The following is a 27446-nucleotide window of genomic DNA, read 5'->3' on the forward strand; positions in this document are numbered from 1 at the left end:
TGGCTGTGCGCGTTCTTGCTGTAATCACATTACAGTCTCTGCCAAGGAGCCACATCACAGCCTTTCATTAAAATCGCATTAGCCTCCATGTCCGAGGAACTCTTGCCGGAGAGACGCAAGAAGAGAGCGGAATTGCACTCGCACTCGTTTGCGTGACTGTCCACATCACACATGTAAAGACCACACATGTGCGATGAGCCGCATGGCCCATTGTTGCCAGCGTGACCTCACCCTCCAGACTTGTTTGGAGAATCAGGAAGTCTCGGATGAAGTAATGCTTGCTCGGTGGGCAGCGAGCCACGTGAGGGGGGGGGGGGGGGGTTCTGACGAGGGCAAAAGGTCGCAGGTTGCGAGGTGGATGGAAAAGATGGGCGAGTGGAACAGGAAGTACAGTGGAAAGGCAAAGCGTGGAAACGCAAGCCGGGCAAGGCGTGTTCTGACCCTAAGAGTAGGAATCAAAACAAACACACCACATCAGGCGGATACGCAGGAGGACATCTTCAGACCTTAAACTTTCGGCTTTGTTTTGGGGGAAACGGTAAAAGCCTCCCTGATGCACCGCCGGACAGGATGGAATTGTGTTTGACTCGAATTCCACGGTACTACATTACCTTTCTACTACATTACCTCTCCACTGTATTACCTTTCCACTGTATTACCTTTTTACTACAGTACTTTTTATACTGTATTACCTTTCGACGACATTACCTTTCTACTGTATTACGTTTCTACTACATTACCTTTTTACTACATTACCTTTTCACTGTATTACCTTTCCACTGTATTACCTTTCCACTGTATTACCTTTCTACGACATTACCTTTCTACGACATTACCTTTCTACGACATTACCTTTCTACGACATTACCTTTCTACGACATTACCTTTTTACTACAGTAACTTTTCTACTGTATTACCTTTCGACGACATTACCTTTCTACTGTATTACGTTTGTACTGTATTACCTTTCCACTACATTACCTTTCCACTACATTACCTTTCTACTACATTACCTTTCCACTGTATTACCTTTCCACTGTATTACCTTTCCACTGTATTACCTTTTCCACTGTATTACCTTTCAACTACATTACCTTTCTACTGTATTACCTTTCTACTGTATTACTTTTTGACTACATTACCTTTCTACTGTGTCATACTCTACAAATGACACTCTTCAGTGTAGTCGGTGTACAACCTGTACAACAATTCGGGTTGTCAATTCATTGCAATATTTAAAGGCGGTGAATCACATTTGTTCATAGTTAACTCATAATTAATCACAATTTATTGCAGATAGATTTTATCCATAATAAAACTGTATTGTACTTTATGTATTGTGCATATTCTACTGTCTAAATCCTTGTTTTCATGCTTTGTCTTTCGTGTTCTTTCGTGTTCTTCCTGTGGTCCTGGACTCCCTGGTGTCAACTTTGGCCACACCAACCTCTTCTGAATCGGGGCACCAATGTTTATGTGACACAGGCGGGCTCGCTTGCTTGCCTTGTTTTTTTTATTTATTTTCCCGTGGTTCCAGAAAGAAAAGCTTGTCTGTAATATCAGATGGCTGCAAGGTGGAGTCTCCATGACTCATGGCCTGCAGCCTGCTAAGAGTGGGGGTCTCTGGCTTTCTGCTGAGAAACCGGCCAAGTTTGACAGTTCCCAGGTTTGCACACAAACGCTTTGGCTTTAAAAGGCAAAAAAATGGAGGAGAGCTTTTTTTTTTGGCCTCGGACTCATGTGTACCCAAGTGTGTGTATGTGTGATGTTTCTATCTTGTGATGCCTCGTTCCTTGAAGGCAGAACTTTTCACTGATCTGGAGTCTTCTATTTTCCACGCAGTTGCTCTATTGACAACATGAACAAGGTTCCGCTTTTCCTCGCTCCTCTCGGCTGTCGCCTGTTGTCCATTACGCTCATTCCACGTGCTTTATGTAATGAAGTCCACACAGCTTGTCCTCATAACAGCCGCGCATGAGCTGTCCGCCCTTCAAACACGCACTGTGTCATCAAATTGTGCATGGACGGGTGTGATCCGGGTCATCACATTCGAGCGTATGTCTTTAATCGTCCTCTTGTGTTAGCTTTCTGGTATCATGTCTTATGTTAACGGGTGGGTTTTGACCCATGTATTAAATCAGCTATAAAATACACTAAAAACAATAACCATCAAATTTGCTTCTCATGTCTTGGTTACCCCACCCTCGGCCATCTCTGTGTGGAGTCGTTCTCCCCATGCATGCGTGGGTTTTCTCCGGGTACTCCGGTTTCCTCCCACATTCCAAAAACATGCTAGGTTAATTGGCAACTAAATTATCCATAGGTATGAATGTGAGTGTGAATGGTTGTTTGTCTATATGTGCCCTGTGATTGGCTGGCCACCAGTCCAGGGTGTACCCCGCCTCTCGCCCAAAAGACAGCTGGGATAGGCTCCAGCATTGTGAGGATAAGCGGTAGAAAATTAATGAATGATGTTTTGTTGTTTTGCAAATTTGGAGTGGTCAGACCGGAGCAGGAGGGGATAGAAAAGAAGAAAAAAGAAAACAGACAAGGAAGTGCATTTTTACACAAAATGTCGTCACAACGATGCAACTCCGGTTACCTCCCACATTCCCCCCCAAAAAACATGCTAGGTTAATTAGCGACTCCAAATTGTCCATAGGTATGAATGTGAATGGTTGTTTGTCTATATGTGCCCTGTGATTGGCTGGCCACCAGTCCAGGGTGTACCCCGCCTCTCGCCTAAGCAGTAGAAAATGAATGAATGATGTTTTGTTGTTTTGCAAATTTGGAGTGGTCAGACCGGAGCAGGAGGGGATAGAAAAGAAGAAAAAAGAAAAGGGGGGAGTGCATTTTTAGACAAAATGTCTACACAACGATTGGATTTACTTGCCCAAATTTTGATTTAACTTGCCTCGGGCCATCGGTACATCGTTATTGTCGAGTCCTGTGTCGGGAACTGGACTGTAGAAATTGGTGTTTGATACACTTCTGTTTCTTAAACTATGATGAAATTGAAAATGTGCCATGCTTATACCTTTTAATATGTTGCCTTGACTTTGGCTGCATTTTCTTTTACATAATCATTCAATTCTTGTATATGGTGTATATATATCGTGTATATATTTATAAGGGTAATTTGGTCCTCAAGTGGAGATATGAAGTTTTTATGGGCGGGCATATTTCCAGACACTGTCACTTAGCGATCCGACCTTGCGTCCCGTCAGGTGTAGTGTTTCTGCTTTGTTCAGGTGTATCAGGGTTCAGTGTAATGTTGTCAAAACATTCACTTTTTCCATCAATGGAAGCAGACGAAATTTCCACTCTGGTTCTGAAAGCCTTGGGAGTCACATGTGCTGCAGTTGACCAATAAGGGCATGCTTATTTCTAACCAGGCTAATTGGAAAATAACACCGAATCTGTGACATGAGAATGCTAAATATTCTTCAACCCGAGACGGTGTTGTTATTTTAACATACTCTGCATGTGGGACCCCGCCCCTTTTACTATGTAATGTTTGACAAGGTGCTAATAAAAACACTCGACGGTTGCGCAACAGTCCACTGGAGTAGTCGAGGCTTGATGTCAGGCCACCGAGGAGAGAAAAAAAATGCAGAGGTGTAAGGTGCCGGTTGCTACTAGCAACCAGAGTGCTGCAGAAATAAGACGTGCAGTTGTAGGCCCGCGTCACCTTTTATGGACTTGCACACCCCTGCTGTGGATTCCAGCATTGTGTCACTACGTTGTAGATGAAACTACAAACCGTATGCATTTTTATTTTTTTTTATATGTACAGTTGATGTTTGAGTAGTATTACTTGTTGGCAGACAAATAATAATCCACACTACAACGTCAGTAATAACTAGGGATTGACCAATATGTTTTTTTCGGGCAGAAAAACGATTTTTTTTCATCACTTTTACCCGATGGCCGATTTTTGCTTGGGCTGATATTTGTGTCAGGCTGCACGGTGGTCGTGTGGTTAGCGCGCAGACCTCACAAGCAAGGAGACCCAGGTTTTTTTCCACCCTCGGCCATTTCTGTGTGTAATAATGGCTCTCACTGTGGTTTGCTGGAGTCCCAAAGCTTTAGAAATGGCTTCATAACCTTTTCCAGACTGATAGATCTCAATTAATATCAGTTTGTTAATTAATATTGTTTGTTACTTTAATAGGGCTGCACGGCGGTCGTGTGGTTAGCGCTCACACCTCACAGCTAGGAGACCCGGGTTTGATTGCACCCTCTGCGATCTCTGTGTGGAGTTTGCATGTTCTCCTCCCGTGCATGTGTGGGTTTTCTCCGGGTACTCCGGTTTCCTCCCACATTCCAAAAACATGCTAGGTTAATTAACGACTCCAAATTATCCATAGGTATGAATGTGAGTGTGAATGGTTGTTTGTCTATATGTGCCCTGTGATTGGCTGGCCACCAGTCCAGGGTGTACCCCGCCTCTCGCCCGAAGACAGCTGGGATAGGCTCCAGCACCGGCCTGCGACCCTTGTGAGGATAAGCAGTAGAAAATGAATTAATGATTTATTGTTTTGCAAATTTGGAGTGGTCAGACCGGAGCATGAGGGGATAGAAAAGAAGAAAAAAGAAAAAGGGGGAGTGCATTTTTAGACAAAATATCTAAACAACGATGCCACAACGATGCTACTCCGGTTTCCTCCCACATTCCAAAAACATGCTAGCTTAATTAGCGACTCCAAATTGTCCATAGGTATGAATGTGAGTGTGAATGGTTGTTTGTCTATATGTGCCCTGTGATTGGCTGGCCACCAGTCCAGGGTGTACCCCGCCTCTCGCCGGATGAAGACAGCTGGGATAGGCTCCAGCGACCCTCGTGAGGATAAGCGGTAGAAAATGCCGTGTCTGTACTTGAATAAATACCATATACAGTCTATGATAATTGCCTAAAAATATCCATATCATACTTTTTTAATATCAATACAGTATTGTAGAACAAAGATATTTGTAAAACGATATTTTCTTACACCCCTAATTACTAATATGTGTTGGCCTTGGCGTTTCTTCTTGCTGCTAAAACTGCAACTGAGAACCCTGGCTGCAGACTTGTTCGTCACATGGACGTGTGCGTTTCCTGCACGCTTGCATCAAGTATCTTGTATCAAGCACTTGTGGTCGTGTTTCTTTCAAAGCTTGTAGAGCAACAAGTCGTGCTGCAGCGGAGTGGAAATAAGCTACCGAGGCAGAAGCAATGCCCTACATGCTTGGCTCGGGTAGACCGTCTCAACACGGCTCACATGTTCTGTCGTTTTTGCTGCCGTCATTTTAGTGTTTAGCCTATGTTTACATTGTTCTCTATGGGAATGTATAGTCTTTTTCTCCTTAATGAGCACCGGATTTGTGTATTTAAGGATAATTATTATTATTACATTTCTGCATGTGGAAGCTTTATGTCGCCTTGTAGAAGCAAGGTCACCTGTTCAGACACGGTCTCAAGTTCATGTTTTTTTTAATGCACAAGATTAGACACATGCAATCCAGAAAATGATATGTAAATGTTACACTTAAGGGGAAAAAGTTGGGCTAATAAATTAAATTAAATAATATATAAATAATAATATTAAATCATTAATTAATTAAATAAATAATACTAAATGCAATAAATTAATTAAATAAAAGCACAAATGCTGCAGATTTCAGAAAACAACAGATAAAATGATACAGCACTGTCCAAGAAGCAATGAAGTCTGTAAAATTAAATAATAAAAAAAATAAAAAAATTGTTACAACTATAATGATGATTATAATAATACAATAATAATGGTAATAATGATAAAGATTATAGCAATGATAATAATGATGATAATAAAAATATTACAATGATAATAATAACAGGCGAAAACAAGACTGTGGCATGAACATGATTATATCTTGCAAAACGGGTAATTTAGTTGAATACAAATGTAAATAATGGAAAGTTATATTTTGATTGATGTAAGAAATGCACTGTAATGTTTCATGTATTTGCCCAAATAAAATTCAAAAAAAAAAAATTATTAAAAATAATTATTTTCCCTGTCGTCTCGGACCATTCATCATACGCGGAGACACGATGCTTCCTTACTCTGCACAGCTCCGGTCTTTAAATACCCTCACCATATTCTGCGATGCTTCCCATGGGGGGCACCCGGGGGGGTCGTCGTATACATGCCACGTCAGGGGAATCTCTTTGCTGTCTGGAAATAGTTCTGGTTTGCCTTTGAGGCAATAGTAAAGAGTTGTAGTACTGTATTACTATGAAACGCATGACAACATGTATTTTGTCATAAGTTGCCATGCCACACATATTTGGTTTTGACCTGTTAGCAGCAAGATGAACAGGATGTTTGAAAAGGTGTTAACCACAATACAAATGTCATGGTAATGGTTTTATTTCATTTGAACATGCATCAGATTACAATGAATGCATCCCATAATCAGTTCACAGTTCCACATGTCCAAAAGGAGTAGGAAGAAGCAAAGCTTATTAAATCCTACCCCTCCATCTGGTACTTTTACAATCAGTAACTGTTACATTACACTTCCTGCTTTCCATAATACAGTTTAAGTTTTTGTTTGTTTGTTTGTTTTTGTTTGTTTTTTTAATAATGTACCTCGTACCGAAGTACGAGGTGATATGACCATCCAATGACATAATGAGTACCATAGTAACTGTCAATATAATGATATATATACTACATCATAAGTTACATTTGTTCACTTCCTGCTTTCCTAATATAATTTTAGTTATTTTATTTTTTTAACTTTATTTTATTAATTAATGAATCTATTTATTTTTGTCATGTACCGAAGTAACTTCCTGCTTTCCTAATATAATTTAAGTTTTTTTTAACTTTATTTTATTATTATTATTATTTATTTATTTTTTGTCACGTACCGAAGTACAAGGTGATATGACCATACAATGACATAATGGGTACCATTATTTATTGTTATAAATAATAATAATAATTATTATTAAATCCTACCCCTCCATCTGGTACTTTTACAATCAGTAACTGTTACATTTGTTCACTTCCTGCTTTCCTAATATAGTTTACTATAGTTTAATATAGTACACTAATTTTAATATTTTCTTTACACATTTTTTTTCCAGAGTTGGGGATGGCACAGCGCAAATTCGCGCAGTGCCTGGGAGAGTTTCAGTTTGAGTACATCGGCGACGCAAAGACGGACGATGAGCGGTGCATCGGTAAGTGTGGTTTTTTTTTTTTTTTTTTGCATCTGTCTGTCATGTTTCAAGCCGGCAACTCCGACTCGGAGCGCCACCAAAATGCAAATGTTTGTCGACGGTTCTTCTCGGGCTACTCGTAAGTCTACCACTAAAACATATAATCATCTTGTCTTGTGCTGTGATGAGTTAATGTTGTCCGCTTGACGACTGAATGTACGAAAGGAAAAAAAAACACGCGTATGGGGCTGGTGGATGATGAAAGTAAACACGTGTATCTGCTTTTGGATGTAAAAAAGAAGAGGAAAAAAAGCCCCCCCCCCCAGGCAATGTTATCAGAAACCGTTAACTGTTAGCTTTCTATTCATATCTTCCAGATGAGTCATTGCAGGAGTTCTCCTCATTCCTCAAGAACCTGGAAGACCAAAGAGAGCTGATGGTGAGCAAACCAGTCTGAGCCTGCTTGAAAACGTGGGGAAATACCTTGTGTGTGTGTGTGTGTGTGTGTGCACGCAAACGTGCACGTGGCACTACAGTTTGTACTAATACACACTCCAATAACACGTATTAATGTCCATATTTGGTCGTCGCATCTATTAATGTCCTGGCAAAAGTCCCGGGATTTCATTTTCTTCAGCCCCCCCCCCCCCTTCATTTGGGAGGATGAATAATGTGCATGGCGTCGTATCTGCCCTGGTTTACTCGCGCCTGTCTAAGGGTCACTGCCGCCGCCGCTGCACCTTCCTGGGAGTGGCAACGTCGTTAGGCTTTAAAATACACACCTCGGTACTTACTACTGGCAACAAGGTCCACCACAGTAGCAGGGTACCCAAAGAAACGCTGCAGTATCAAAGTATGCATTGTTTTATTAACACTTTATGGAAAGTGGCGCATTTATGCTCTAACCTTCCTCTTGTGGTAGCGTCGGCATCGACCCGTTTTACATTTTAATGCATAAAAACAATCACATAACATTTGTTTATTGCATCAAGGCTTTTTGAAAAATAAACAAAATAAAACCAAAAAAATAATTTTTACTACATTTTAAAATAGTCTGGTTGAAATTATGACCACTGTATTGTTAAGGTCGGTTTGGACCCGGTTATAATAATATCACTATAAAAGCAATATTTTGAGCCACAACTGAAATCATAAGTGTACAATTAGCCAACACAATGACAACCAGCTCATTTTCTCATCATGGAAGCTTCAGGGGATTCTCATGTGACGTGAATTCACTCATTTGATTGGCTGATTTCACATTTACAATTTGGATCATGGAAAGAACGGCAAGAAGTACAGTGAACCAAGATCTGGACCTGGTCTGCTTTTTCATTTCACTTTATACTAAAGTAAACAATAACTTTCTTTGACCTTTTCTTGACATTAATATGTATAGGTCAAAAATGACCCCAACACCATAGATGTTTCTTTAGTGACGAATACTAAAATGAGAAAATAAATAAAACTAATTGATTTAAGAGATATGTTCTATATCCCTCAGTAATAGCCAGGTAACAAAAGAACCTTCAATTTATGAATATGATGCTTTTGAGGTTCATTTGACCATTTTTGGAAATAGAAATGGAGGGGTATAGTGACAAAAAAGGCCTACATGCCCACACCAAAAGTATTAAAACCAACATTTTCATTAAATGAGGAAGCCTAAGAAGCTAACCAAGACATGAGAAGCAAATTTGATGGTTATTATTTTTAGTGTATTTTATAGCTGATTTAATACACGGGTCAAAACCCACCCGTTAACATAAGAGATGATACCAGAAAGCTAACACAAGCTAAAAGTCATACAAACTAATTAAAGGAAGCAAGATGGTCGAGTCGCAGCTATCCTGTTATCCTGAAAAGAAAGCCATAACAAGGCCACTGGAGTCTCCTCTGGAGCTTAACAGCCAGCCGATGATTGATTTGGGGGCAGAGCTTGAGACCACACTGTGGTAAACACTACAGTAACGCGGCTTGGCCTTGTGGGGATGACATCATATTGCAAAGTAAGGAAAAGTGGGATGGGCTGCAGGCACAGACACGTCCCGTGGCCTGCTAGCAACCCCCGGAGGAACTTCCTTATTGTATCAGCAAATGCATGTGTGCACATAGGAAGTTCAAATTAATTATTAATTGCAATTAAACACACAGTTTAGTTGCAAATGTGAAAATTGTAAATGGTTCATGGTGTTATATTTGAAAATATTTTTATATAGGGCTGCACTGTGGATGAGTGGTTAGCATTCAGGCCTCATAGCTAGGAGACCCGAGTTCAATTCTACCCTCGGCCATCTCTTTCAGCAAAAATTCATATTTCACATATAGCTGCAAATGCTATTTAATAATGATTTATTCATACATTTATTCATATCATGTCGACTATACGAGTATAAAGGTGACTATAGGGGTGTTATTTCATGTCTGCAGGGCTCTAATAAGGTCATCAACAGGTTTTCTACGCTCTATAACTACGAGAATATTTAATTAATTCATATTGACTCACAGCTAGGAGGACCAGGGTTCAATTCCACCCTCGGCCATCTCTGTGTGGAGTTGTGGGTTTTCTCCGGGTACTCCGGTTTCCTCCCACATTCCAAAAACATGCTAGGTTAATTGGCGACTCCAAATTGTCCATAGGTATGAATGTGAGTGTGAATGGTTGTTTGTCTATATGTGCCCGGTGATTGGCTGGCCACCAGTCCAGGGTGTACCCCGCCTCTCGCCCGAAGACAGCTGGGATAGGCTCCAGCACCCCCGCGACCCTCGTGAGGATAAGCGGTAGAAAATGAATGAATGATGTTTTGTTGTTTTGCAAATTTGGAGTGGTCAGACCGGAGCAGGAGGGGATAGAAAAGAAGAAAAAAGAAAACAGAGGGGGGAGTGCATTTTTAGACAAAATGTCTAAACAACGATGCCACAACGATGCTACTCGCTGGGATAGGCTCCAGCACCCCCACGACCCTCGTGAGGATAAGCGATAGAAAATGAATGAATGAATATTTTCCTGTATAAGCAACCATTTTTGTATTGTTTATGTTGTGGCATCGTTGTTTTGACATTTTGGCTAAATATATATGGCTAAATATGTAAAAGTAAAAGTTGTGTTGTGAAATAAATGAAATATTTGCTTTTGTCTAGATGAGAAACATCACAGAGACCCTCATGAAGCCCCTGGAGAAGTTCCGGAAAGACCACCTCGGCACAGTAAGGGTACTGTATGACGGCCAATTGCCTCTTCTCAGTATGTCTTTTCATTAAACCACTGTTGCTAAAAGCACTTTGGCTAGCTTTGATTCACCCCCCCCCCACCCCTCCTCCTCCTTTGGGAATGATGAATGACGGTCTTCTTCTCTTGTCCAGGCGGAGAGGAAAAAGTACGAGAAGGAAACAGAGAAGTACTACAGCTCGCTGGAAAAGCTTCTGAACATGTCTGCAAAGAAGAAAGAGCCGCAGCTACAAGAGGTATTTGTAATACCTTGTATTCAAATATTTATTTGCACCCATTTACTAGAGGTGTCGAGATGAAGACGTGATGGGGTTTGTAATGGTAATGGTAATGGTAATGGTTTTATTTCATTTGAACATGCATCAGATTACAATTGAATACATCCCATAATCAGTTCACAGTTCCACATGTCCAAAAGGAGTAGGAAGAAGCAAAGCTTATTAAATCCTACCCCTCCATTTGGTACTTTTACAATCACTAACTGTTACATTTGTTCACTTTCTGCTTTCCATAATACAGTTTAAGGTTTTTTTTTTTAGTTTTTTTTTTTTATAATGTACCTTGTATCGAAGTACGAGGTGATATGAGCATCCAATGACATAATGGGTACCATAGTGATATACATAGCACATCATTTGTTCACTTCCTGCTTTCCTAATATAATTTTAATTATTTTATTTTTTTAACTTTATTTTATTAATTAATAAATGCAATTTATTTAAATTTATTTATTTTTGTCACGTACCGAAGTAACTTCCTGCTTTCCTAATATAATTTAAAAAAAAGTTTTTTAACTTAATTTTATTATTATTATTATTTATTTATCATTTGTTCACTTCCTGCTTTCCTAATATAATTTTAATTATTTTATTTTTTAACTTTATTTTATTAATTAATAAATGCAATTTATTTAAATTTATTTATTTTTGTCACGTACCGAAGTAACTTCCTGCTTTCCTAATATAATTTTAAAAAGGTTTTTTAACTTAATTTTATTATTATTATTATTTATTTATCATTTGTTCATTTCCTGCTTTCCTAATATAATTTAAGTATTTTTTATTTGTATTTTTTATTAACATTTTAATTTTAATTTTAATTTTAATTTTAATTTTAATTTTAATTTTAATTTTAATTTTAATTTTAATTTTAATTTTAATTTTAATTTTAATTTTAATTTTAATTTTAATTTTAGAAGTATTGGATGACATTTTTAGGTAATTAATTGTTTTAAGCCTTATGCATTATTTTAGCTGTTTGAAGATGAACTATATCAGCAAGTTTAAGTATTTGTGATTTTAGAAATGTTGTATGGGAAAACGAGAACAGGGCAGCCAGACGTCAATTAGACTGTCAACTGTAGCATGGCTGCTATAATAAACATAACATGGAAGTCCACATCAGTAATGGCGGGTCCGTGTTGAAGCCCCCGGTAGAGTTCCATGCCCTGCAAGTTCGCTTTGCTTTGTTTGAGTGTCCTCGTTTTATTATTATTATTTTTTTTTTTACCCAAAACCTCATTGACCCACGCGAGGCACCAATGACGCACCATCCAGCGACACATTTTCCTGGCTCGCCTTGTACAGGAAGTGTGAACTGGCTTTGACAGTAACACCGAGGTCATCATCTGTGTGCGGTGCGTGCTACAACAAACCAGCACGGCCGCTTCTTCTTCTTAATGGATGGTTCACTCCGCTTGTCCAATGCATCCATGTAAGGTGCTCTCTCTATAGAGAACACACTTGAAATTGTTGACACACTTACACTGTGTATTTTGCAGCGGGTAGATCTACACAGCCGCGTCTTTATAAGGAACAAAAAAAAGGTGTTGTGGGGTGCCAACCACTTGAGTATAAGCGACACACTAGGAAAAACACAAAAAATGGTAATAGTGTAATGGTTTAATTTCATTTGAACATGCATCAGATTACAATTGAATGCATCACATAATCAGTTCACAGTTCCACATGTCCAAAAGGAGTAGGAAGAAGCAAAGCTTATTAAATCCTACACCTTCATCTGGTACTTTTACAATCACTAATTGTTACATTTGTTCACTTCCTGCTTTCCATAATACAGTTTTTTGGTTTTTTTTTTCAATTAATTTATTTCTATTTTTTTTTGTTATTTGTTAGTTTTATTTTTATTTATTGATTTTATTTATTTATTTTTTTTACATTTATTCACTTCCTGCTATAATATAATTTAAGTTTTTTATTTTTTATAATCTTATTATTTATTATATTTATTATGAATGTGAGTGTGAATGGTTGTTTGTCTATATGTGCCCTGTGATTGGCTGGCGACCAGTCCAGAGTGTACCCCGCCTCTCGCCCCAAGACAGCTGGGATAGGCTCCAGCACCCCCGCGTCCCTTGTGAGGAAAAAGCGGTTGAAAATGAATGAATATTTATTATTATTTATTATTTTATTAGCTTTTAACTCCAGTGTTTCCTCGGGGGGGGTTCCTCCACACTGGGGGCTGTGTCGGGTCCCTTCGACCCGGCCGGCTGAGGGTTCTTCCCTTTGATGTGGGGTTCCACCTGTCTGTCGGAGTCTGGGGGGGGAACCCGGGAGCTGGTCCCCCGACGGTACGGCCTGCGGCTCCTCCCAGTGTGGACGGGCCCCAAAGGTGGTGTTTCCTTGATCCCCCCACATCAGCCCCCAGTGTGGAGGACATAAAAACAGATCAGATAAATAAGAAGGTGCGAGGCCGTTAAGACATTTAAAAACCAGTAAAAGAATCTTAAAATCGATCCCGAAGCGGACGGGGAGCCAATGTAGCCACTTTAAAACCGGTGTTGATTCTGCGGTTGTGGTCTCCTCAACTCAGGGAGGCGGATACTTAATTCCACATTTAGGGTGGCTGGTGTGAAGATGACACAGAGCTCCTTCTCTATTCCGTGTATCTTCTCCCTGAATTTCTGTTGGTATTTATGTTTTGAAAGTTGAATTTATGGCCCTCAATGATTCAGTCTCCTCACGGCGTCATCCATTCCGCCGGCCATTCTCTTTCAGCGTCTTCCAGCTTCTTATTTATGCTCGTTTAATAAGCCCGCTCTCTCCGATTTCAACCTTTTGATATATTGATATAAAATGCAACGACAAGAGGAGCCTCTAGCTTCTTTTTTTCCACACAACCACAAAGCTCACCATGTTCCTCCCCGCCGGCATCTGTGTGTGATTATAACGGACCTCGTGGTGTGTGTTCTCTCCAGGCAGACATCCAGGTGGAAACCATGAGGCAGCACTTCCAGGAGGAGTCGCTGGACTACGTGTGCAAGCTGCAAGAGATCCAGGAGAGGAAGAAGTTTGAGTGTGTGGAGCCGGTGAGTGACGAGCAAGAAAACGCCGTCGTCACGTGGATTGCATTCGTCAGCGTGTGATGTCATTTACCTTTTGGTTTTTGTTTGTAGATGCTGGCCTTCTTCCAGACGGTCTTCACTTTTTACCACCAGGGTTTTGAGCTCGCCAAGGACTTTGACCATTATAAACGAGCGCTACAGATCAATATTCAGAATGTAAGCTACACCGGTGCAAACGTCATACAGCTTCTTCACACTAGTGAAGAAAAAGTTAGCAAAATAAGCTTGTTAAATGTTCCTTTACACTTTCTCTGGAAGGCTAGACCTCCATCCAGGTTTATGGTTATGGTTTTGTTTCATTTGAACATGCATCAGATTACAATTGAATGCATCCCATAATCAGTTCACAGTTCCACATGTCCAAAAGGAGTAGGAAGAAGCAAAGCTTATTAAATCCTACCCCTCCATCTGGTACTTTTACAATCAGTAATTGTTAGATTTGTTCACTTCCTGCTTTCCTAATATATTTTAAGTTTTTTGTTTTTTATGAATTTATTTTTATTTTTGTTATTTGTTGTTTTATTTATTTGTCGTCTTTATTTAATTTTAATTTTAATTTTAATTTTAATTTTAATTTTAATTTTAATTTTAATTTTAATTTTAATTTTAATTTTAATTTTAATTTTAATTCATTTTCTACCGCTTTTTCCTCACGAGGGTCGCGGGGGTGCTGGAGCCTATCCCAGCTGTCTTCTGGCAAGAGGCGGGGTACACCCTGGACTGGTCGCCAGCCAATCACAGGGCACATATAGACAAACAACCATTCACACTCACATTCATACCTATGGACAATTTGAAGTCGCCAATTAGCCTAGCATGTTTTTGGAATGTGGGAGGAAACCGGAGTACCCGGAGAAAACCCACGCATGCACGGGGAGAACATGCAAACTCCACACAGAGATTGCAGAGGGTGGTTTAATTTTTATTTTTATTTTTATTTTTATTTTTATTTTTATTTTTATTTTTATTTTTATTTTTATTTTTATTTTTATTTTTATTTTTATTTTTATTTTTAATATATATTTCTATATTCTAATTGGTTATTTTTAGCCTTATGCATTATTTTAGATGTTTGAAGATTAACTATATCAGCAAGTAGAAGTATTTGTGACTTTAGAAATAAGGAGTTAGTATGTTCTCTGTAGATTATGTATTATCCTTACCGACCTTTTTTGCAGTACATTTAGCCAGTGAAGATTGCTTTTATAGTTATTAGCCCGTATTTCCACACAATACGTAAGATATGGTAGAACCAGACATGCCACCATTTTCAGTCCAAATGACGCGTAAACCTTCCTTTGGCAGACGAGGAGTCGCTTTGAGGGTGCACGCTCCGAGGTCTACGAGCTCATGAAAAGGATCCGGGAGGCGCCCCAAGACTACAGACAGACCAGTGCCATCAGCTGTGAAGGCTACCTCTATGTCCAGGAAAAACGTACATTCCACATGGAGTTTAAAGTCTTTAACTTTTATGTCATGTTGCTGAGTGTGGATGTCCGTGTGTTCCCAGGGCCGCCCCCATTTGGTTCCAGTTGGGTGAAACGTTATTGCACCTTTGTCAAAGAGCAGAAAATCCTGCATATGGTGACTTTTGACCACAGATCAGGTGGAAGGAGTGTGAGTATCCGCATTCAATGCTAACAAGCAGGGGGTGTGTGATGCTACAGATTTTGGTATCGAGCTAACAAGCCGTGTGTTCACCGTCTTGTTTGCATCTTTTCTTCTTCAGGGTGAAACAGAGTCGGTCACCCTCAAGTCCTGCCTTCGCAAAACGACAGACATGTTGGACCGTCGCTTCTGCCTGGATCTGGACATTACGGATCGGTACGTGGTACACTTTGAGATACGATAATACTCTTTTAATATAATGACATGAATTTGCTGCTCTCTCTCTCTTTATCCGTCTCAGGCCAGGAACGGCCCTCACTGTGCAGGCTCTTTCAGAAGGTGACCACAAGTTCTGGATGCAGGCCATGGGTGGCAAGGAACCTGTGAGTCCGGAACACTTGTTCTTCCTTTATCGTAATTGGTTGTCGCCCCAACTGTGAATTTCCGTAAAGTAGGAGTCAATATTAATTAATTAATTAAATATTCCCGTAGTTATAGAGTGTAGAAAACCTGTTCATGAGCTTATTAGAGCCCTGCAGATGTTAAATAACACCCCTATAGTCACCTTTATACTGGTATAGTTGACATGAAATGCAATAATAAGTAGGGCTTTCATTCATTCATTCATTCATTCATTTTCTAACAAACAACCATTCACACTCACATTCATATCTATGGACAATTTGTAGTCGCTAATTAACCTAGTCTGTTTTTTTGGAATGTGGGAGGAAACCGGAGAAAACCCACGCATGCACGGGGAGAACATGCAAACTCCACACAAAGATGGCCGAGGGTGGGGAAAGACAAAATAAGAAGCCAAAAAGTTACCACTTCCACACAAAATAGGAGGAGAACTCATTCATTCATTCATTTCCTACCCTCACGAGGGTCGCGGGGGGTGCTGGAGCCTATCCCCGCTGTCTTCGGGCGAGAGGCGGGGTACACCCTGGTGACTGGTGGCCAGCCAATCACAGTGCACATATAGACAAACAACCATTCACACTCACTCACTCACTTTAACAATAGAAAACTGCCAAGCTAACTAGTTAGTCTCATTCTAAATTTCAGAAAAAGTTTGAGTGGGGAAGAAGGACAGAGTAAGTCAAAAACGTACCACTTCCACACGTGGTGGGAGAACTTTTTTTTTTTCATTATGTCATGTCGGACTCTGCATCTCTGGATGATGGATATTGTCTCATCAATGTAACATTACTGACACCTAGTAGTGACCAGAATACTATACTATAATACAATACTTCAATATTATTTGACTAATAACAACCCTTAGTCAGCCATGGAGCAGCGACCATTAATGCATTAATTCATTATTTAAAAAAATGTTAGAGGGATGGCTGTTTCTTCATCATCCATCAATTATATCAGTCTGTATGTCCTTCATGTCACAAAATAACAAATATGTTGTGTCTTAAACAGATTGGACACTATCTGGGAAGGACCTGTTCTAAGGAGAGAGGAAGTGAGTGTCCCGATGAACTTAAATGTTGCATCTGTTATATTTACATAATCAGTATTTTGTCGTTTTGTGATAAGATTAAGAATTTTATCTTAATTTAGCAAAAGTTTAGACCTCATAGTTTTTTTTTCCTTCTTCTTCTTGCAGTTGATGCCCAGCTGGACGAGGTGGGCTTGAATTTTGTGAAGAACTCCATCAGCGCCATAGAAACAAGAGGTGAGCATTCACTAAAAAGGTGACTGACATCAGTAGACCCGATGGAAGCCCAACTGTGGATGAGCTCCAAATAATTTGAGATAACTCCTCCTACTTTTTGCTTGAAAAGGTGCAGGGAAAAAACACCAGCACTTGCATCGAAATGCATCGGCTTCCGCTTTGACCCACTACACACACACACACACACACACGTGTGTGGAAATCAGTTGCATAGCGTTTGGGTAATCCTGCTTGCAAACTCACAAATGATGAGATTCACTTGGGTGCAGCGACTTTTGTTGTACACAAGGGGGCGAACTTGCACCTGTTTTGAACAGCAGTACCTCAACCTCATTGCCATTGATGTATTATGTGGTATTATTACTCAGAATGAAACTACTTATTTAATCATTTGATGTTTAAAGTGCCTTAATATCTATTATGTATAAGGGACAGTATATTTTGTTTTTAGCCTTTTTTCTAGTATAGGCATTGTCTTAAAATTGTATTAAAAAAATATATAAGATAACATATAATTAATATAATTATATATAAATAAATATAAATAATAAATAAATAAATCATTATAACAACAATAACAATAAATATAATTATTTTTATTCCTGTGCAGGTATAAATGACCAAGGCCTGTACAGAGTTGTGGGAGTAAGCTCCAAGGTCCAGAAGCTCCTCCTATTAATGATTGGTAAGTCATTGTTTATTTTTCCCTTTCTGTTCCTTTTCTAAATGAGCTCTATGATATGGTAATGGTTTTTAATTTTATTTGAACATGCATCAGATTACAGTTGAGTGCATCCCATAATCAGTTCACACTTCCACATGTCCAAAAGGAGTAGGAAATCCTACCCTTCCATCTGGCACTTTTACAATCAGTAACTGTTACATTTGTTCACTTCCTGCTTTCCATAATACAGTTTTTTTTTTAAATTAATTTATTTTTAGTTTTTTTTTGTTATTTGTTAGTTTTATTTTAGTTATTTATTGATTTTATTTTATGTTTTTTCATTTTGATTGGCTGGGTGGATCTAGCCTCTCGTCCAAAGAGAGCTGGGGTAGGCTCCAGCATACCCTAGTGAGGATAAGTGGCATAGAAAATAATTTTAATTTTAATTTTTTTGTCACATACCAGAGTATGAGGTTATACTCTTCATCCTTGTATTTTATTTTATAGCTTATTATTATATAGCTTATTAAATCCTACCCCTCCATCTGGTACTTTTACAATCAGTAATTGTAACATTTGTTCACTTCCTGCTTTCCTAATATAATTTAAGTTTTTTTCATTATTATTATTATTTTGTATTTTTATTTATTTTTTGTCACATGGACATGATATGAGCGTGGCCCCCAACTCGGCGGTGACACTGTGATTTTTTTTTTTCTCTTTAATATTCCCCAGCCATCGTCTGTCTTTCTCATTACTCACGTTGACTGCTAAAGTGCAACAAGTAGTAGTTTTTGTTCCAGACAAGCAGACACGTCCTCACACCCTGGCTAGCCTCATTAGCACGCAGCTGTGACGGGCTCAGTATCCATCCTCGGGGCCCCTCCTTTACGTCTCATCGTATCTGCCGTCCTTTTTTTTTTTTTTTTTTTGCACGCTCCCTTCCTTGTCTGCTCCCTGGTTTCCTGCCATCCCTCGCAGAAGCGGGGCTCGCTTTCCCGAGCTCTGTGTTCAGAATGACAACCAACCCCAGCCTGTCTCAGCTCCCACAAACCTGCGCACTCATGCTGTGTAGACTCCTCCGTCCAGTACAAGAACACAATAATGAACTCATCTAACACTATCTCAATTCTTGGTAGCATTGTGCTAACCTGTTAACCTTGCTTCGGTTATGTCATGGTCATGGTAATGGTTTTATTTCATTTGAACATGCATCAGATTACAATTGAATGCATCCCATAATCAGTTCACAGTTCCACATGTCCAAAAGGAGTAGGAAGAAGCAAAGCTTATTAAATCCTACCCCTCCATCTGGTACTTTTACAAACAGTAACGGTTACATTTGTTCACTTCCTGCTTTCCATAATAAAGTTTTTTTTTTTTAACAATGTACCTCGTACCGAACTACGAGGTGATATGAGCATCCAATGACATAATGGGTACCATAGTAACTGTCAATATAGTGATATATATAGCATATCATAACTGTTGCATTTGTTCACTTCCTGCTTTCCTAATATAATTTTAGTTATTTTATTTTTTTAACTTTATTTTATTAATTAATTAATGCATTTATTTATTTTTGTCATGTACCGAAGTAACTTTCCTAATATAATTTAAGTTTTTTTTTTTTACTTTATTTTATTATTATTATTTATTTATTTATTGTCACGTACCGAAGTACAAGGTAATATGACTATACAATGACATATAATGGGTACCATTATTTATTGTTATAAATAATCATTATTATTATTAAATCCTACCCTTCCATCTGGTTACATTTGTTCACTTCCTGCTTTGCTAGTTTTTTTTTCAACTTTATATTATGAATTTTGTTTTTTTTTTTAGTTTTATTTATTTATTTAATTTTATTTTTTTTGTCTCATACCAAAGTACTCGGTGATATGAGCATCCAATGACATAATGTGTACCATAGTAAGTGTCAATATAGTGGTATATATAGCACATCATAACTGTTACATTTGTTCACTTCCTGCTTTCCTAATGTAATTTTAGTAATTTTATTTTTTCAACTTTAGTTTACTTCCTGTTTTCCTAATGTAATTTTATTTTTTTAACTTTATTTAATTAATTAATTAATGCATTTATTTATTTTTGTCACGTATCAAAGTAACTTCCTGCTTTCCTAGTATAATTTAAGGGTTTTTTTTAACTTTATTTATTTATTTTTTATTTATTTTTTGTCGCGTACCAAAGTACAAGGTGATATGACCATACAATGACATATAATGGGTACCATTATTTATTGTTATAAATAATAATTATTGTTATTAAATCCTACCCCTCCATCTGGTTACATTTGTTCACTTCCTGCTTTGCTAGTTTTTTTTTCAACTTTATATTATGAATTTTGTTTTTTTTTAGTTTTATTTATTTATTTAATTTTAATTTTTTTTTGCCTCATACCAAAGTAGGAGGTGATATGAGCATCCAATGACATAATGTGTACCATAATAAGTGTCAATATAGTGATATATATAGCACATCATGACTGGTTCAAGACTCTTCATCCTTGTATTTAGCAAACATCAACTGCTTGTATTGTTTCTTGATGTCAAAGGCAAAATTCATTGATTTTCAGCTGCAACAGTTAGAAAAAGTAGAAAACTCCACAGAATAAACATCAGAAAATAAATTTTTCAAGGAGTAGGAGGCGCCCCAACCTTATTGTAAACTCTGAAGGGATTCTTACGGTCCCAAACGTGTTGGAAAATGGATTTTTAAAAGTGGGTGAATCTCATGTTGATTGGACTTTTTTGAAACATTTCACCTTATGTAACCTTTCTTTGACTGTTGTTTTGAGCCAGAAATAGCCGCATGTGGCAGCACCAGTCATGTGTGCTGACAGACGGAGCTTACAGTGTGTGGGGGGGGGTGAATTACACTTTCAACCCCGAGGACCATCCTCTCATCCATCGTCATGGCTGGCATCCAATCATATTACAGCGCCATCAAAGACAACTCTTTTTGATGCCTGCCGTACGGTTATCTAGCACAGCGGCATTCCGCTCTCTAGTATTACAGGTTTAAGATCATGTCGCAACTTAAATTATGACAACCACCCCCCCCACCCCCATCATCATCTTCATTTCCAGCACACCGCCTCTCCAGAGTATCCCAGCAGACTCTCCGGAGTAATGAGAGATTAATTAATGTTGTAATTATTGTAGAACCAGCAACTAACTTTCATATCCGTCGGGACCGGACCCCGAGGGCCACCACACCACCCCCCCCCCCCACTCCGCCCCGCCGCAGCAGCTTCACTTTTATTCTGTCATTACACTTTACTGCACATATTTATTTTTTATTGGATTGAAGCTGGGCTGCACGGCGGTCGAGTGGTTAGCGATAGGAGACCAGTGTTCAATTCCACCCTCGGCCATTTCTGTGTGGAGTTTGCATGTTCTCCCCTGTGCATGCAAGGGTTTTCTCCGGGTACTCCGGTTTCCTATCACATTCCAAAAACATGCTAGGTTAATTAGCGACTCCAAATTGTCCATAGGTATGAATGTGAGTGTGAATGGTTGTTTGTCTATATGTGCCCTGTGATTGGCTGGCCACCAGTCCAGGGTGTAGCCCGCCTCTCGCCCGAAAACTGCTGGATAGGTCCAGCACCCCCTGCAGGCCTCGTGAGGATAATGAATGATGTTTTGTTGTTTTGCAAATTCGAGTGGTCAGACCGGAGCAGGAGGGGATAGAAAAGAAGAAAAAAGAAAAGGGGGGAGTTGTTTAGACAAAATGTCTAAACAACGATGCTACCCCGGTTTCCTCCCACATTCCAAAAAAAACATGCTAGGTTAATTAGCGACTCCAAATTGTCCATAGGTATGAATGTGAGTGTGAATGGTTGTTTGTCTATATGTGCCCTGTGATTGGCTGGCCACCAGTCCAGGGTGTACCTCGCCTCTTGCCTGAAGACAGCTGGGATAGACTCCAACACCCCCCTTGTAAGGATAAGCGGTAGAAAAATGAATGAATGATGTTTTGTTGTTTTGCAAATTTGGAGTGGTCAGACCGGAGCAGGAGGGGATAGAAAAGAAGAAAAATGAAAACAGAGGGGGGAGTGCATTTTTAGACAAAATGTCTAAACAACAATGCCACAACGATGCTACTCCGGTTTCCTCCCACATTCCAAAAAAAACATGCTAGGTTAATTAGCGACTCCAAATTGTCCATAGGTATGAATGTGAGTGTGAATGGTTGTTTGTCTATATATGCCCTGTGATTGGTTGGCGGCCAGTCCAGGGTGTACTCTGCCTCTTGCCCGAAAACTGCTGGGATAGGCTCCAGCGCCCTCCGCGACCCTCGTGAGGAAATGCGTTAGAAAATGAATAAATGAATGGATTGTAGCTTCCTACATGAATGAAAATATTAAATATTGCGGGTGTGTTTTGGTTCAGACGAGAAGAGCACCGACGTGGATCTGTCCGCCAGCGAGGACTGGGACGTCAAGACCATAACGAGCGCACTGAAGCTGTACCTGAGGTAGGGGTCTCCTGCGTGATGAATAAAGGATTACAGTGCAATACAAAATGTGTAATATTAAGTGCCAGGTTTTGCTTTTATGGAAGTGCTAGATACTTGATTATGCAAAGAGGTTGCCATGCATGTCTCTTCCACTCCGAGCAGCTCCTTCCAGGTTTGACGGCGTGTGGGTGAAGCTCTGATATTCAAATGCACTTTGGCTATACAACACTCTGGCGCTTTCGATGTATACACTCTTGGTTTTGCTGAACTCCTAGATGAAAAACTTTTACACACAAAAGCGGTGTTTATACTCCGCGTTGTCCCGCAATTTGCTATGGCGATGCGTGTCGTTTATTTATTTATTTATTTGTGGCACTCCTTAAAAAAAGCGTGAAGACTAGTTTGCTTTGTGTTTATACAAAATGTTGAACTTTAGAGAAGAAAAACCTAAGCAAAAACAGAAATGTAAGGCTGCAGTAAGAGCAAGAAGGAAGCAATAAAGTACAAAAAAGGAGGCATGGACAATTTGACCATTAGACCTCACAGCTAGGAGACATGGGTTAAATCCCACCCTTGGCCATCTCTGTGTGGAGTTTACATGTTATCCCGCGACCCTTGTGAGGATAAGCGGTAGGAAATTAATATAATGAATGAGTTCTCCTCCTATTTTGTGTGGAAGTGGTAACGTTTTTGCTTCTTATTTTGTCTTTCCCCCCCACCCATCTTTGTGTGGAGTTTGCATGTTCTCCCCGTGCATGCGTGGGTTTTTTCCGAGTACTCCGGTTTCCTCCCACATTCCAAAAAACATGCTAGGTTAATTAGCGACTCCAAATTGTCCATAGGTATGAATGTGAGTGTGAATGGTTGTTTGTCTATATTGTGCCCTGTGATTGGCTGGCCACCAGGGTGTACTCCACCTCTCGCTCAAAGACCTTGGTTAGCATCGTAAATTCATTCCAGAAGGTACTGGAACCAAAACGGATGCTAATGCATAAGAATTTATGTCAATACAATTTTTCCATTCTAAGCCACAAATGTTAACAAATGACATGGTTTTTTTTTTACTTTTACAATTATAAATGAGGCTGCACGGCGGTCGAGTGGTTAGCATGCAGGCCCCACAGCGAGGAGACCCAAGTTCAATTCCACCCTTGGCGATCTCTGTGTGGAGTTTGCATGTTCTCCCCGTGCATGCGTGGGTTTTCTCCGGGTACTCCGGTTTCCTCCCACATTCCAAAAACATGCTAGGTTAATTAGCGACTCCAAATTATCCATAGGTATGAATGTGAGTGTGAATGGTTGTTTGTCTATATGTGCCCTGTGATTGGTTGAAGCCGCAGTTTGCCCACCCCTGTGTTAGACAGTCAATTTTGCATAACTTGGGACCTTTTAAGTGAATATTGAGAGATGTATTTGTATGTTTAATGTCGGTTCAAGATGTTGCTAACAAGACGTGAGAGTAATTCAGGTCGGCGGCCATATTTGACGTGTTGTCATAAGCATTCATTCATTTGATAGAGTTGATTAGTGGAAGTATTCTTCTGACTCGTCGACGTTGTTTCTGTCGGGCTTGTTGGGAGAAGGCCGAGCCAATGTCATCAGTTTCCTCTGAGACTTTAAGTACCCCTGGACAGTGTCCAGCTCTGGAGTGAAAGTACCTTCAGATGAACTTGGTTATCTCAAACACGTGCGCCATCTAATTTCATCCACCCACCTCTCGGCCCGGGCCACATTAATCACAACCGTGCGGGCACACATACACTCCCCCGTAATAAAACAGTATGGCTGCTATTTCTGTCCCTCGTCTCACTTATCCCAAACCCTGTTCCCCTCTGTCTCCCCCCAACCCCCCCTGCAGGAGCCTTCCCGAGCCACTGATGACCTACGGACTTTACAAAGAGTTCATCAGCCCTGCGAGTAAGTCCCGACATGCTCATAATAACAAGCAAACACTACAGGCCTCACCACCGGAAGAAAGATGGTAGAGGCAGGGAACCAGGCTTTATTTTAAGATGCATAGCAAAGCCTGTACTTTTATCTATTGATTAATCGATCGATCGATGTATTTATCTATTGATTAATCGATTGATCGATGTATTTATCGATTGATTAATTGATCGATCGATGTATTTATCAATTGATTAATCGATTGATCAATTTATCAGTTGATTAATTGATTGATGTATTTATCAATTGATTAATTGATCGATCGATGTATTTATCAATTGATTAATCAATCGATCGATGTATTTATCAATTGATTAATTGATCGATCGATGTATTTATCAATTGATTAATCGATCGATCGATGTATTTATCAATTGATTAATCGATCGATCGATGTATTTATCAATTGATTAATTGATCGATCGATGTATTTATCAATTGATTAATCGATCGATGTATTTATCAATTGATTAATCGATCGATCGATGTATTTATCAATTGATTAATTGATTGATGTATTTATCAATTGATTAATTGATCGATCGATGTATTTATCAATTGATTAATCGATCGATCGATGTATTTATCAATTGATTAATTGATTGATGTATTTATCAATTGATTAATTGATTGATGTATTTATCAATTGATTAATTGATGGATCGATCAATGTATTTATCAATTGATTAATCGATTGATTGATGGATTTATCAATTGATTAATCGATTGATTGATTGATGGATTTATCAATTAATTAATCGATTGATAAATTTTTTCAAAAAGAATGTGACGATATTAATAAAGAAAACTGCAGGAGGAGGAGTGGTGAGTGGTTAGCGTGCACGCCTCACAGCGAGGAGACCCAGGTTCAATTCCCAACATCATTTATGTATTCATTTTCAATCATATTACAACAAGTGCTATAATTGGATCAGGTTGACATTTTTATCAGGCACCAGCAATGCCCTCTTAACGACAGAGGGGTAAGAAATGGATTAGCAATCATCTTTATTTATATTTATGTGTTTGACAGATGACAGCATCCTTTTTTTTGTTGTTTTTTTTTTATGTTTTAAATCCCCCCCCCCCCCTCGTGGTTCCCATAGTAATGATATCCGGCGTGGGCGTTCAGATGCCCATGTGTGAGGAAATATTTAAGAGATGATCTCTGAGGCGGTAACGTAAAGCTATCTCCTCTGCCAGCCGCCCGTCCCCCCCCCCCCCCACACACACCACACTTTTTTGCTGCTGCCAAATTCCGGCATGCCGTATATTACCATTACATCTCTTCTTTGGTCCCTGAAACGGGAATGCATCATCCTCTTACCCTTAGCCCCTTGTACTGAGTTTATAGCCCCCCCGATGATTGTGTCCTTAAAGATCTGCTAACTTTTTATTTTCTGTAATATAACCTATTAGGTGGGTGGGGGCCTTTTAAGTTGAATTGATAGGACGATTACAGCTCAGCTTGTTGGCTTTCCGCCATCTTTTTTTTTTTTTTTTTTAATGTCGGTGTACGTTTTCAACAGAGGGCGGCAGTCCAGAGTCTCGAATCCAGGCCGTCCACTGCTTGGTCCACAAGTTACCGGAGAGGAATCGACAAGTCCTGGGGCTGTTTATGAAGCATCTGGCCAAGTGAGTGCTCGCCCGTCCCCTTTGGTCATAGTTCATTCAATCTACACCTCCTCCTAAACTCTCCACACTCCTTCCTTCCTGTCTGTCTGTCTCCTCGTTCTCACTCCACATGCTTATTCTCTCCTTTCGCTCACTCCCACTCGCCTTCTTCACTCCCCCTTCCCTGCTGTCACTCCATCTCTTCTCCTCTGCCAGCATTTTTGTCCTGTTTTTTTTTTTTTTACTGTATTTTAACATCAAGGAAGGGATCATGTGTCCAGACATCGTCTTGCCAGCGAGTATAAAAGTGAAAGACACAACTATAGTTGGCCCCCAAAATAGTAGAACCCCCTAGTTCAGGGGTCTCAAACTCAATTTACCTGGGGGCCACTGGAGCTAGGGTCTGGGTGAGGCTGGGCCGCATCAGGTAAAAATTTTTTTTTTAATATAAATATATATTCTAAAAATATTAATAAATATTAATAATATTAAATATTAATATATGTACTATAATAATCTTCAATGCTTCTGCTATACCCTCCACTTTTTCAGTGCTTTGGTTCTTTGCAAAAGCTCAGATAAAACATTAAATTATAATAAATTATTATAAATTATTATAAATTAATTTTTATTTATTATTAAATTATTAAATAAATGTAATTATTAAATAAATGTTAATTTTTATTTTTCGACACAAAATAAGATGGAAAAATAAATAAGCAAATCAAAAAACAAATGAAACAAGCGAAACAAATTAACAAATTAATTTTTATTTATTATTAAATTATTAAATAAATGTTTCATGTTAATTTTTATTTTTTGACACAAAATAAGATGGAAAAATAAATAAGCAAATCAAGTTCCATCTAGGACACATCTATGCAGGAACTTGTACCACTTGTATCATGTTAATATTAATGAATGCCATACAATTAACCATTAAGCGACATTAACCACTGTGCAATAAAACTAAAATAAAGTAAAGTTAGTCAAGAGATTGGGGAACGGGAAAGTGTTTACAGAGCTTTACTGGCATTTTCCTGTGTTTTCTGATTCTATGGTTATCATCACACTTGTTCTTTGCCATCAATGGTAGCCTTCTGTGATAGCTTCACCCAGAAACCAAAAAAAAAAATCACAAACAAGCCAAAGAAAAAGCATGTTGTTTGAGCTTTGGAGGTTCCACTACATTGCAATCAGTCGATCGGAAGAAATAACGTTACATTATTACACATTATATATATTTTAATATACATGTATTCATGTTAGAAATATAGACATAAAATATGCATGTTGTACAAATTAAAAACGGATTTTCTGAAATTAAATTCAAATTATTAAAATCAATTAACATTTAATTATTTACTTTCTATTTTCATTCATGTTCCTGCATAGATGTGTCCGAGATGGAACTTGTAGCACTTGTATCATGTTAATATTCCTGAATGCCATACAATTACCAAGCGACATTAACCACTGTGCAATAAAACTAAAATAAAGTAAAGTTAATAAAAAGATGGGGGAACGGGAAAGTGTTTACAGATCCTGTGTTTCCTGGTTCTATGGTTATCATCACACTTGTTCTTTGCCATCAATGGTAGCCTTCTGTGATAGCATCACCCAGAAAACAAACCAAAAAAA

At 38.9% G+C, this 27446-nt stretch overlaps 1 protein-coding gene across 9 annotated transcripts in view; it reads left to right on the forward strand.

The window, feature by feature from the left end:
• arhgap10 (Rho GTPase activating protein 10) overlaps nt 1–27446 on the forward strand; it is a 55002-nt gene that overhangs the window by 2108 nt on the left and 25448 nt on the right. For 8 of the 9 annotated variants that reach the window (XM_058046038.2, XM_058046039.2, XM_058046034.2 and 5 more), the window contains exons 2-17: nt 7124–7219; nt 7576–7637; nt 10340–10411; nt 10562–10663; nt 13645–13755; nt 13843–13947; nt 15097–15226; nt 15302–15408; nt 15521–15615; nt 15701–15782; nt 16834–16876; nt 17021–17089; nt 17700–17774; nt 22178–22262; nt 24103–24161; nt 25721–25826. In XM_058046038.2, the coding sequence (XP_057902021.2) occupies nt 7124–7219; nt 7576–7637; nt 10340–10411; nt 10562–10663; nt 13645–13755; nt 13843–13947; nt 15097–15226; nt 15302–15408; nt 15521–15615; nt 15701–15782; nt 16834–16876; nt 17021–17089; nt 17700–17774; nt 22178–22262; nt 24103–24161; nt 25721–25826 (1399 nt within the window). The remainder of the gene's footprint in view (nt 1–7123; nt 7220–7575; nt 7638–10339; nt 10412–10561; nt 10664–13644; nt 13756–13842; nt 13948–15096; nt 15227–15301; nt 15409–15520; nt 15616–15700; nt 15783–16833; nt 16877–17020; nt 17090–17699; nt 17775–22177; nt 22263–24102; nt 24162–25720; nt 25827–27446) is intronic. The other variant, XM_078793613.1, reaches the window with a different exon arrangement.

This window comes from Doryrhamphus excisus, linkage group LG9 (genome assembly GCF_037039965.1).
Source record: "Doryrhamphus excisus strain RoL-2023G ecotype Guam linkage group LG9, RoL_Dexc_Guam_v1.1, whole genome shotgun sequence".
Lineage (NCBI taxonomy): Eukaryota > Metazoa > Chordata > Actinopteri > Syngnathiformes > Syngnathidae > Doryrhamphus > Doryrhamphus excisus.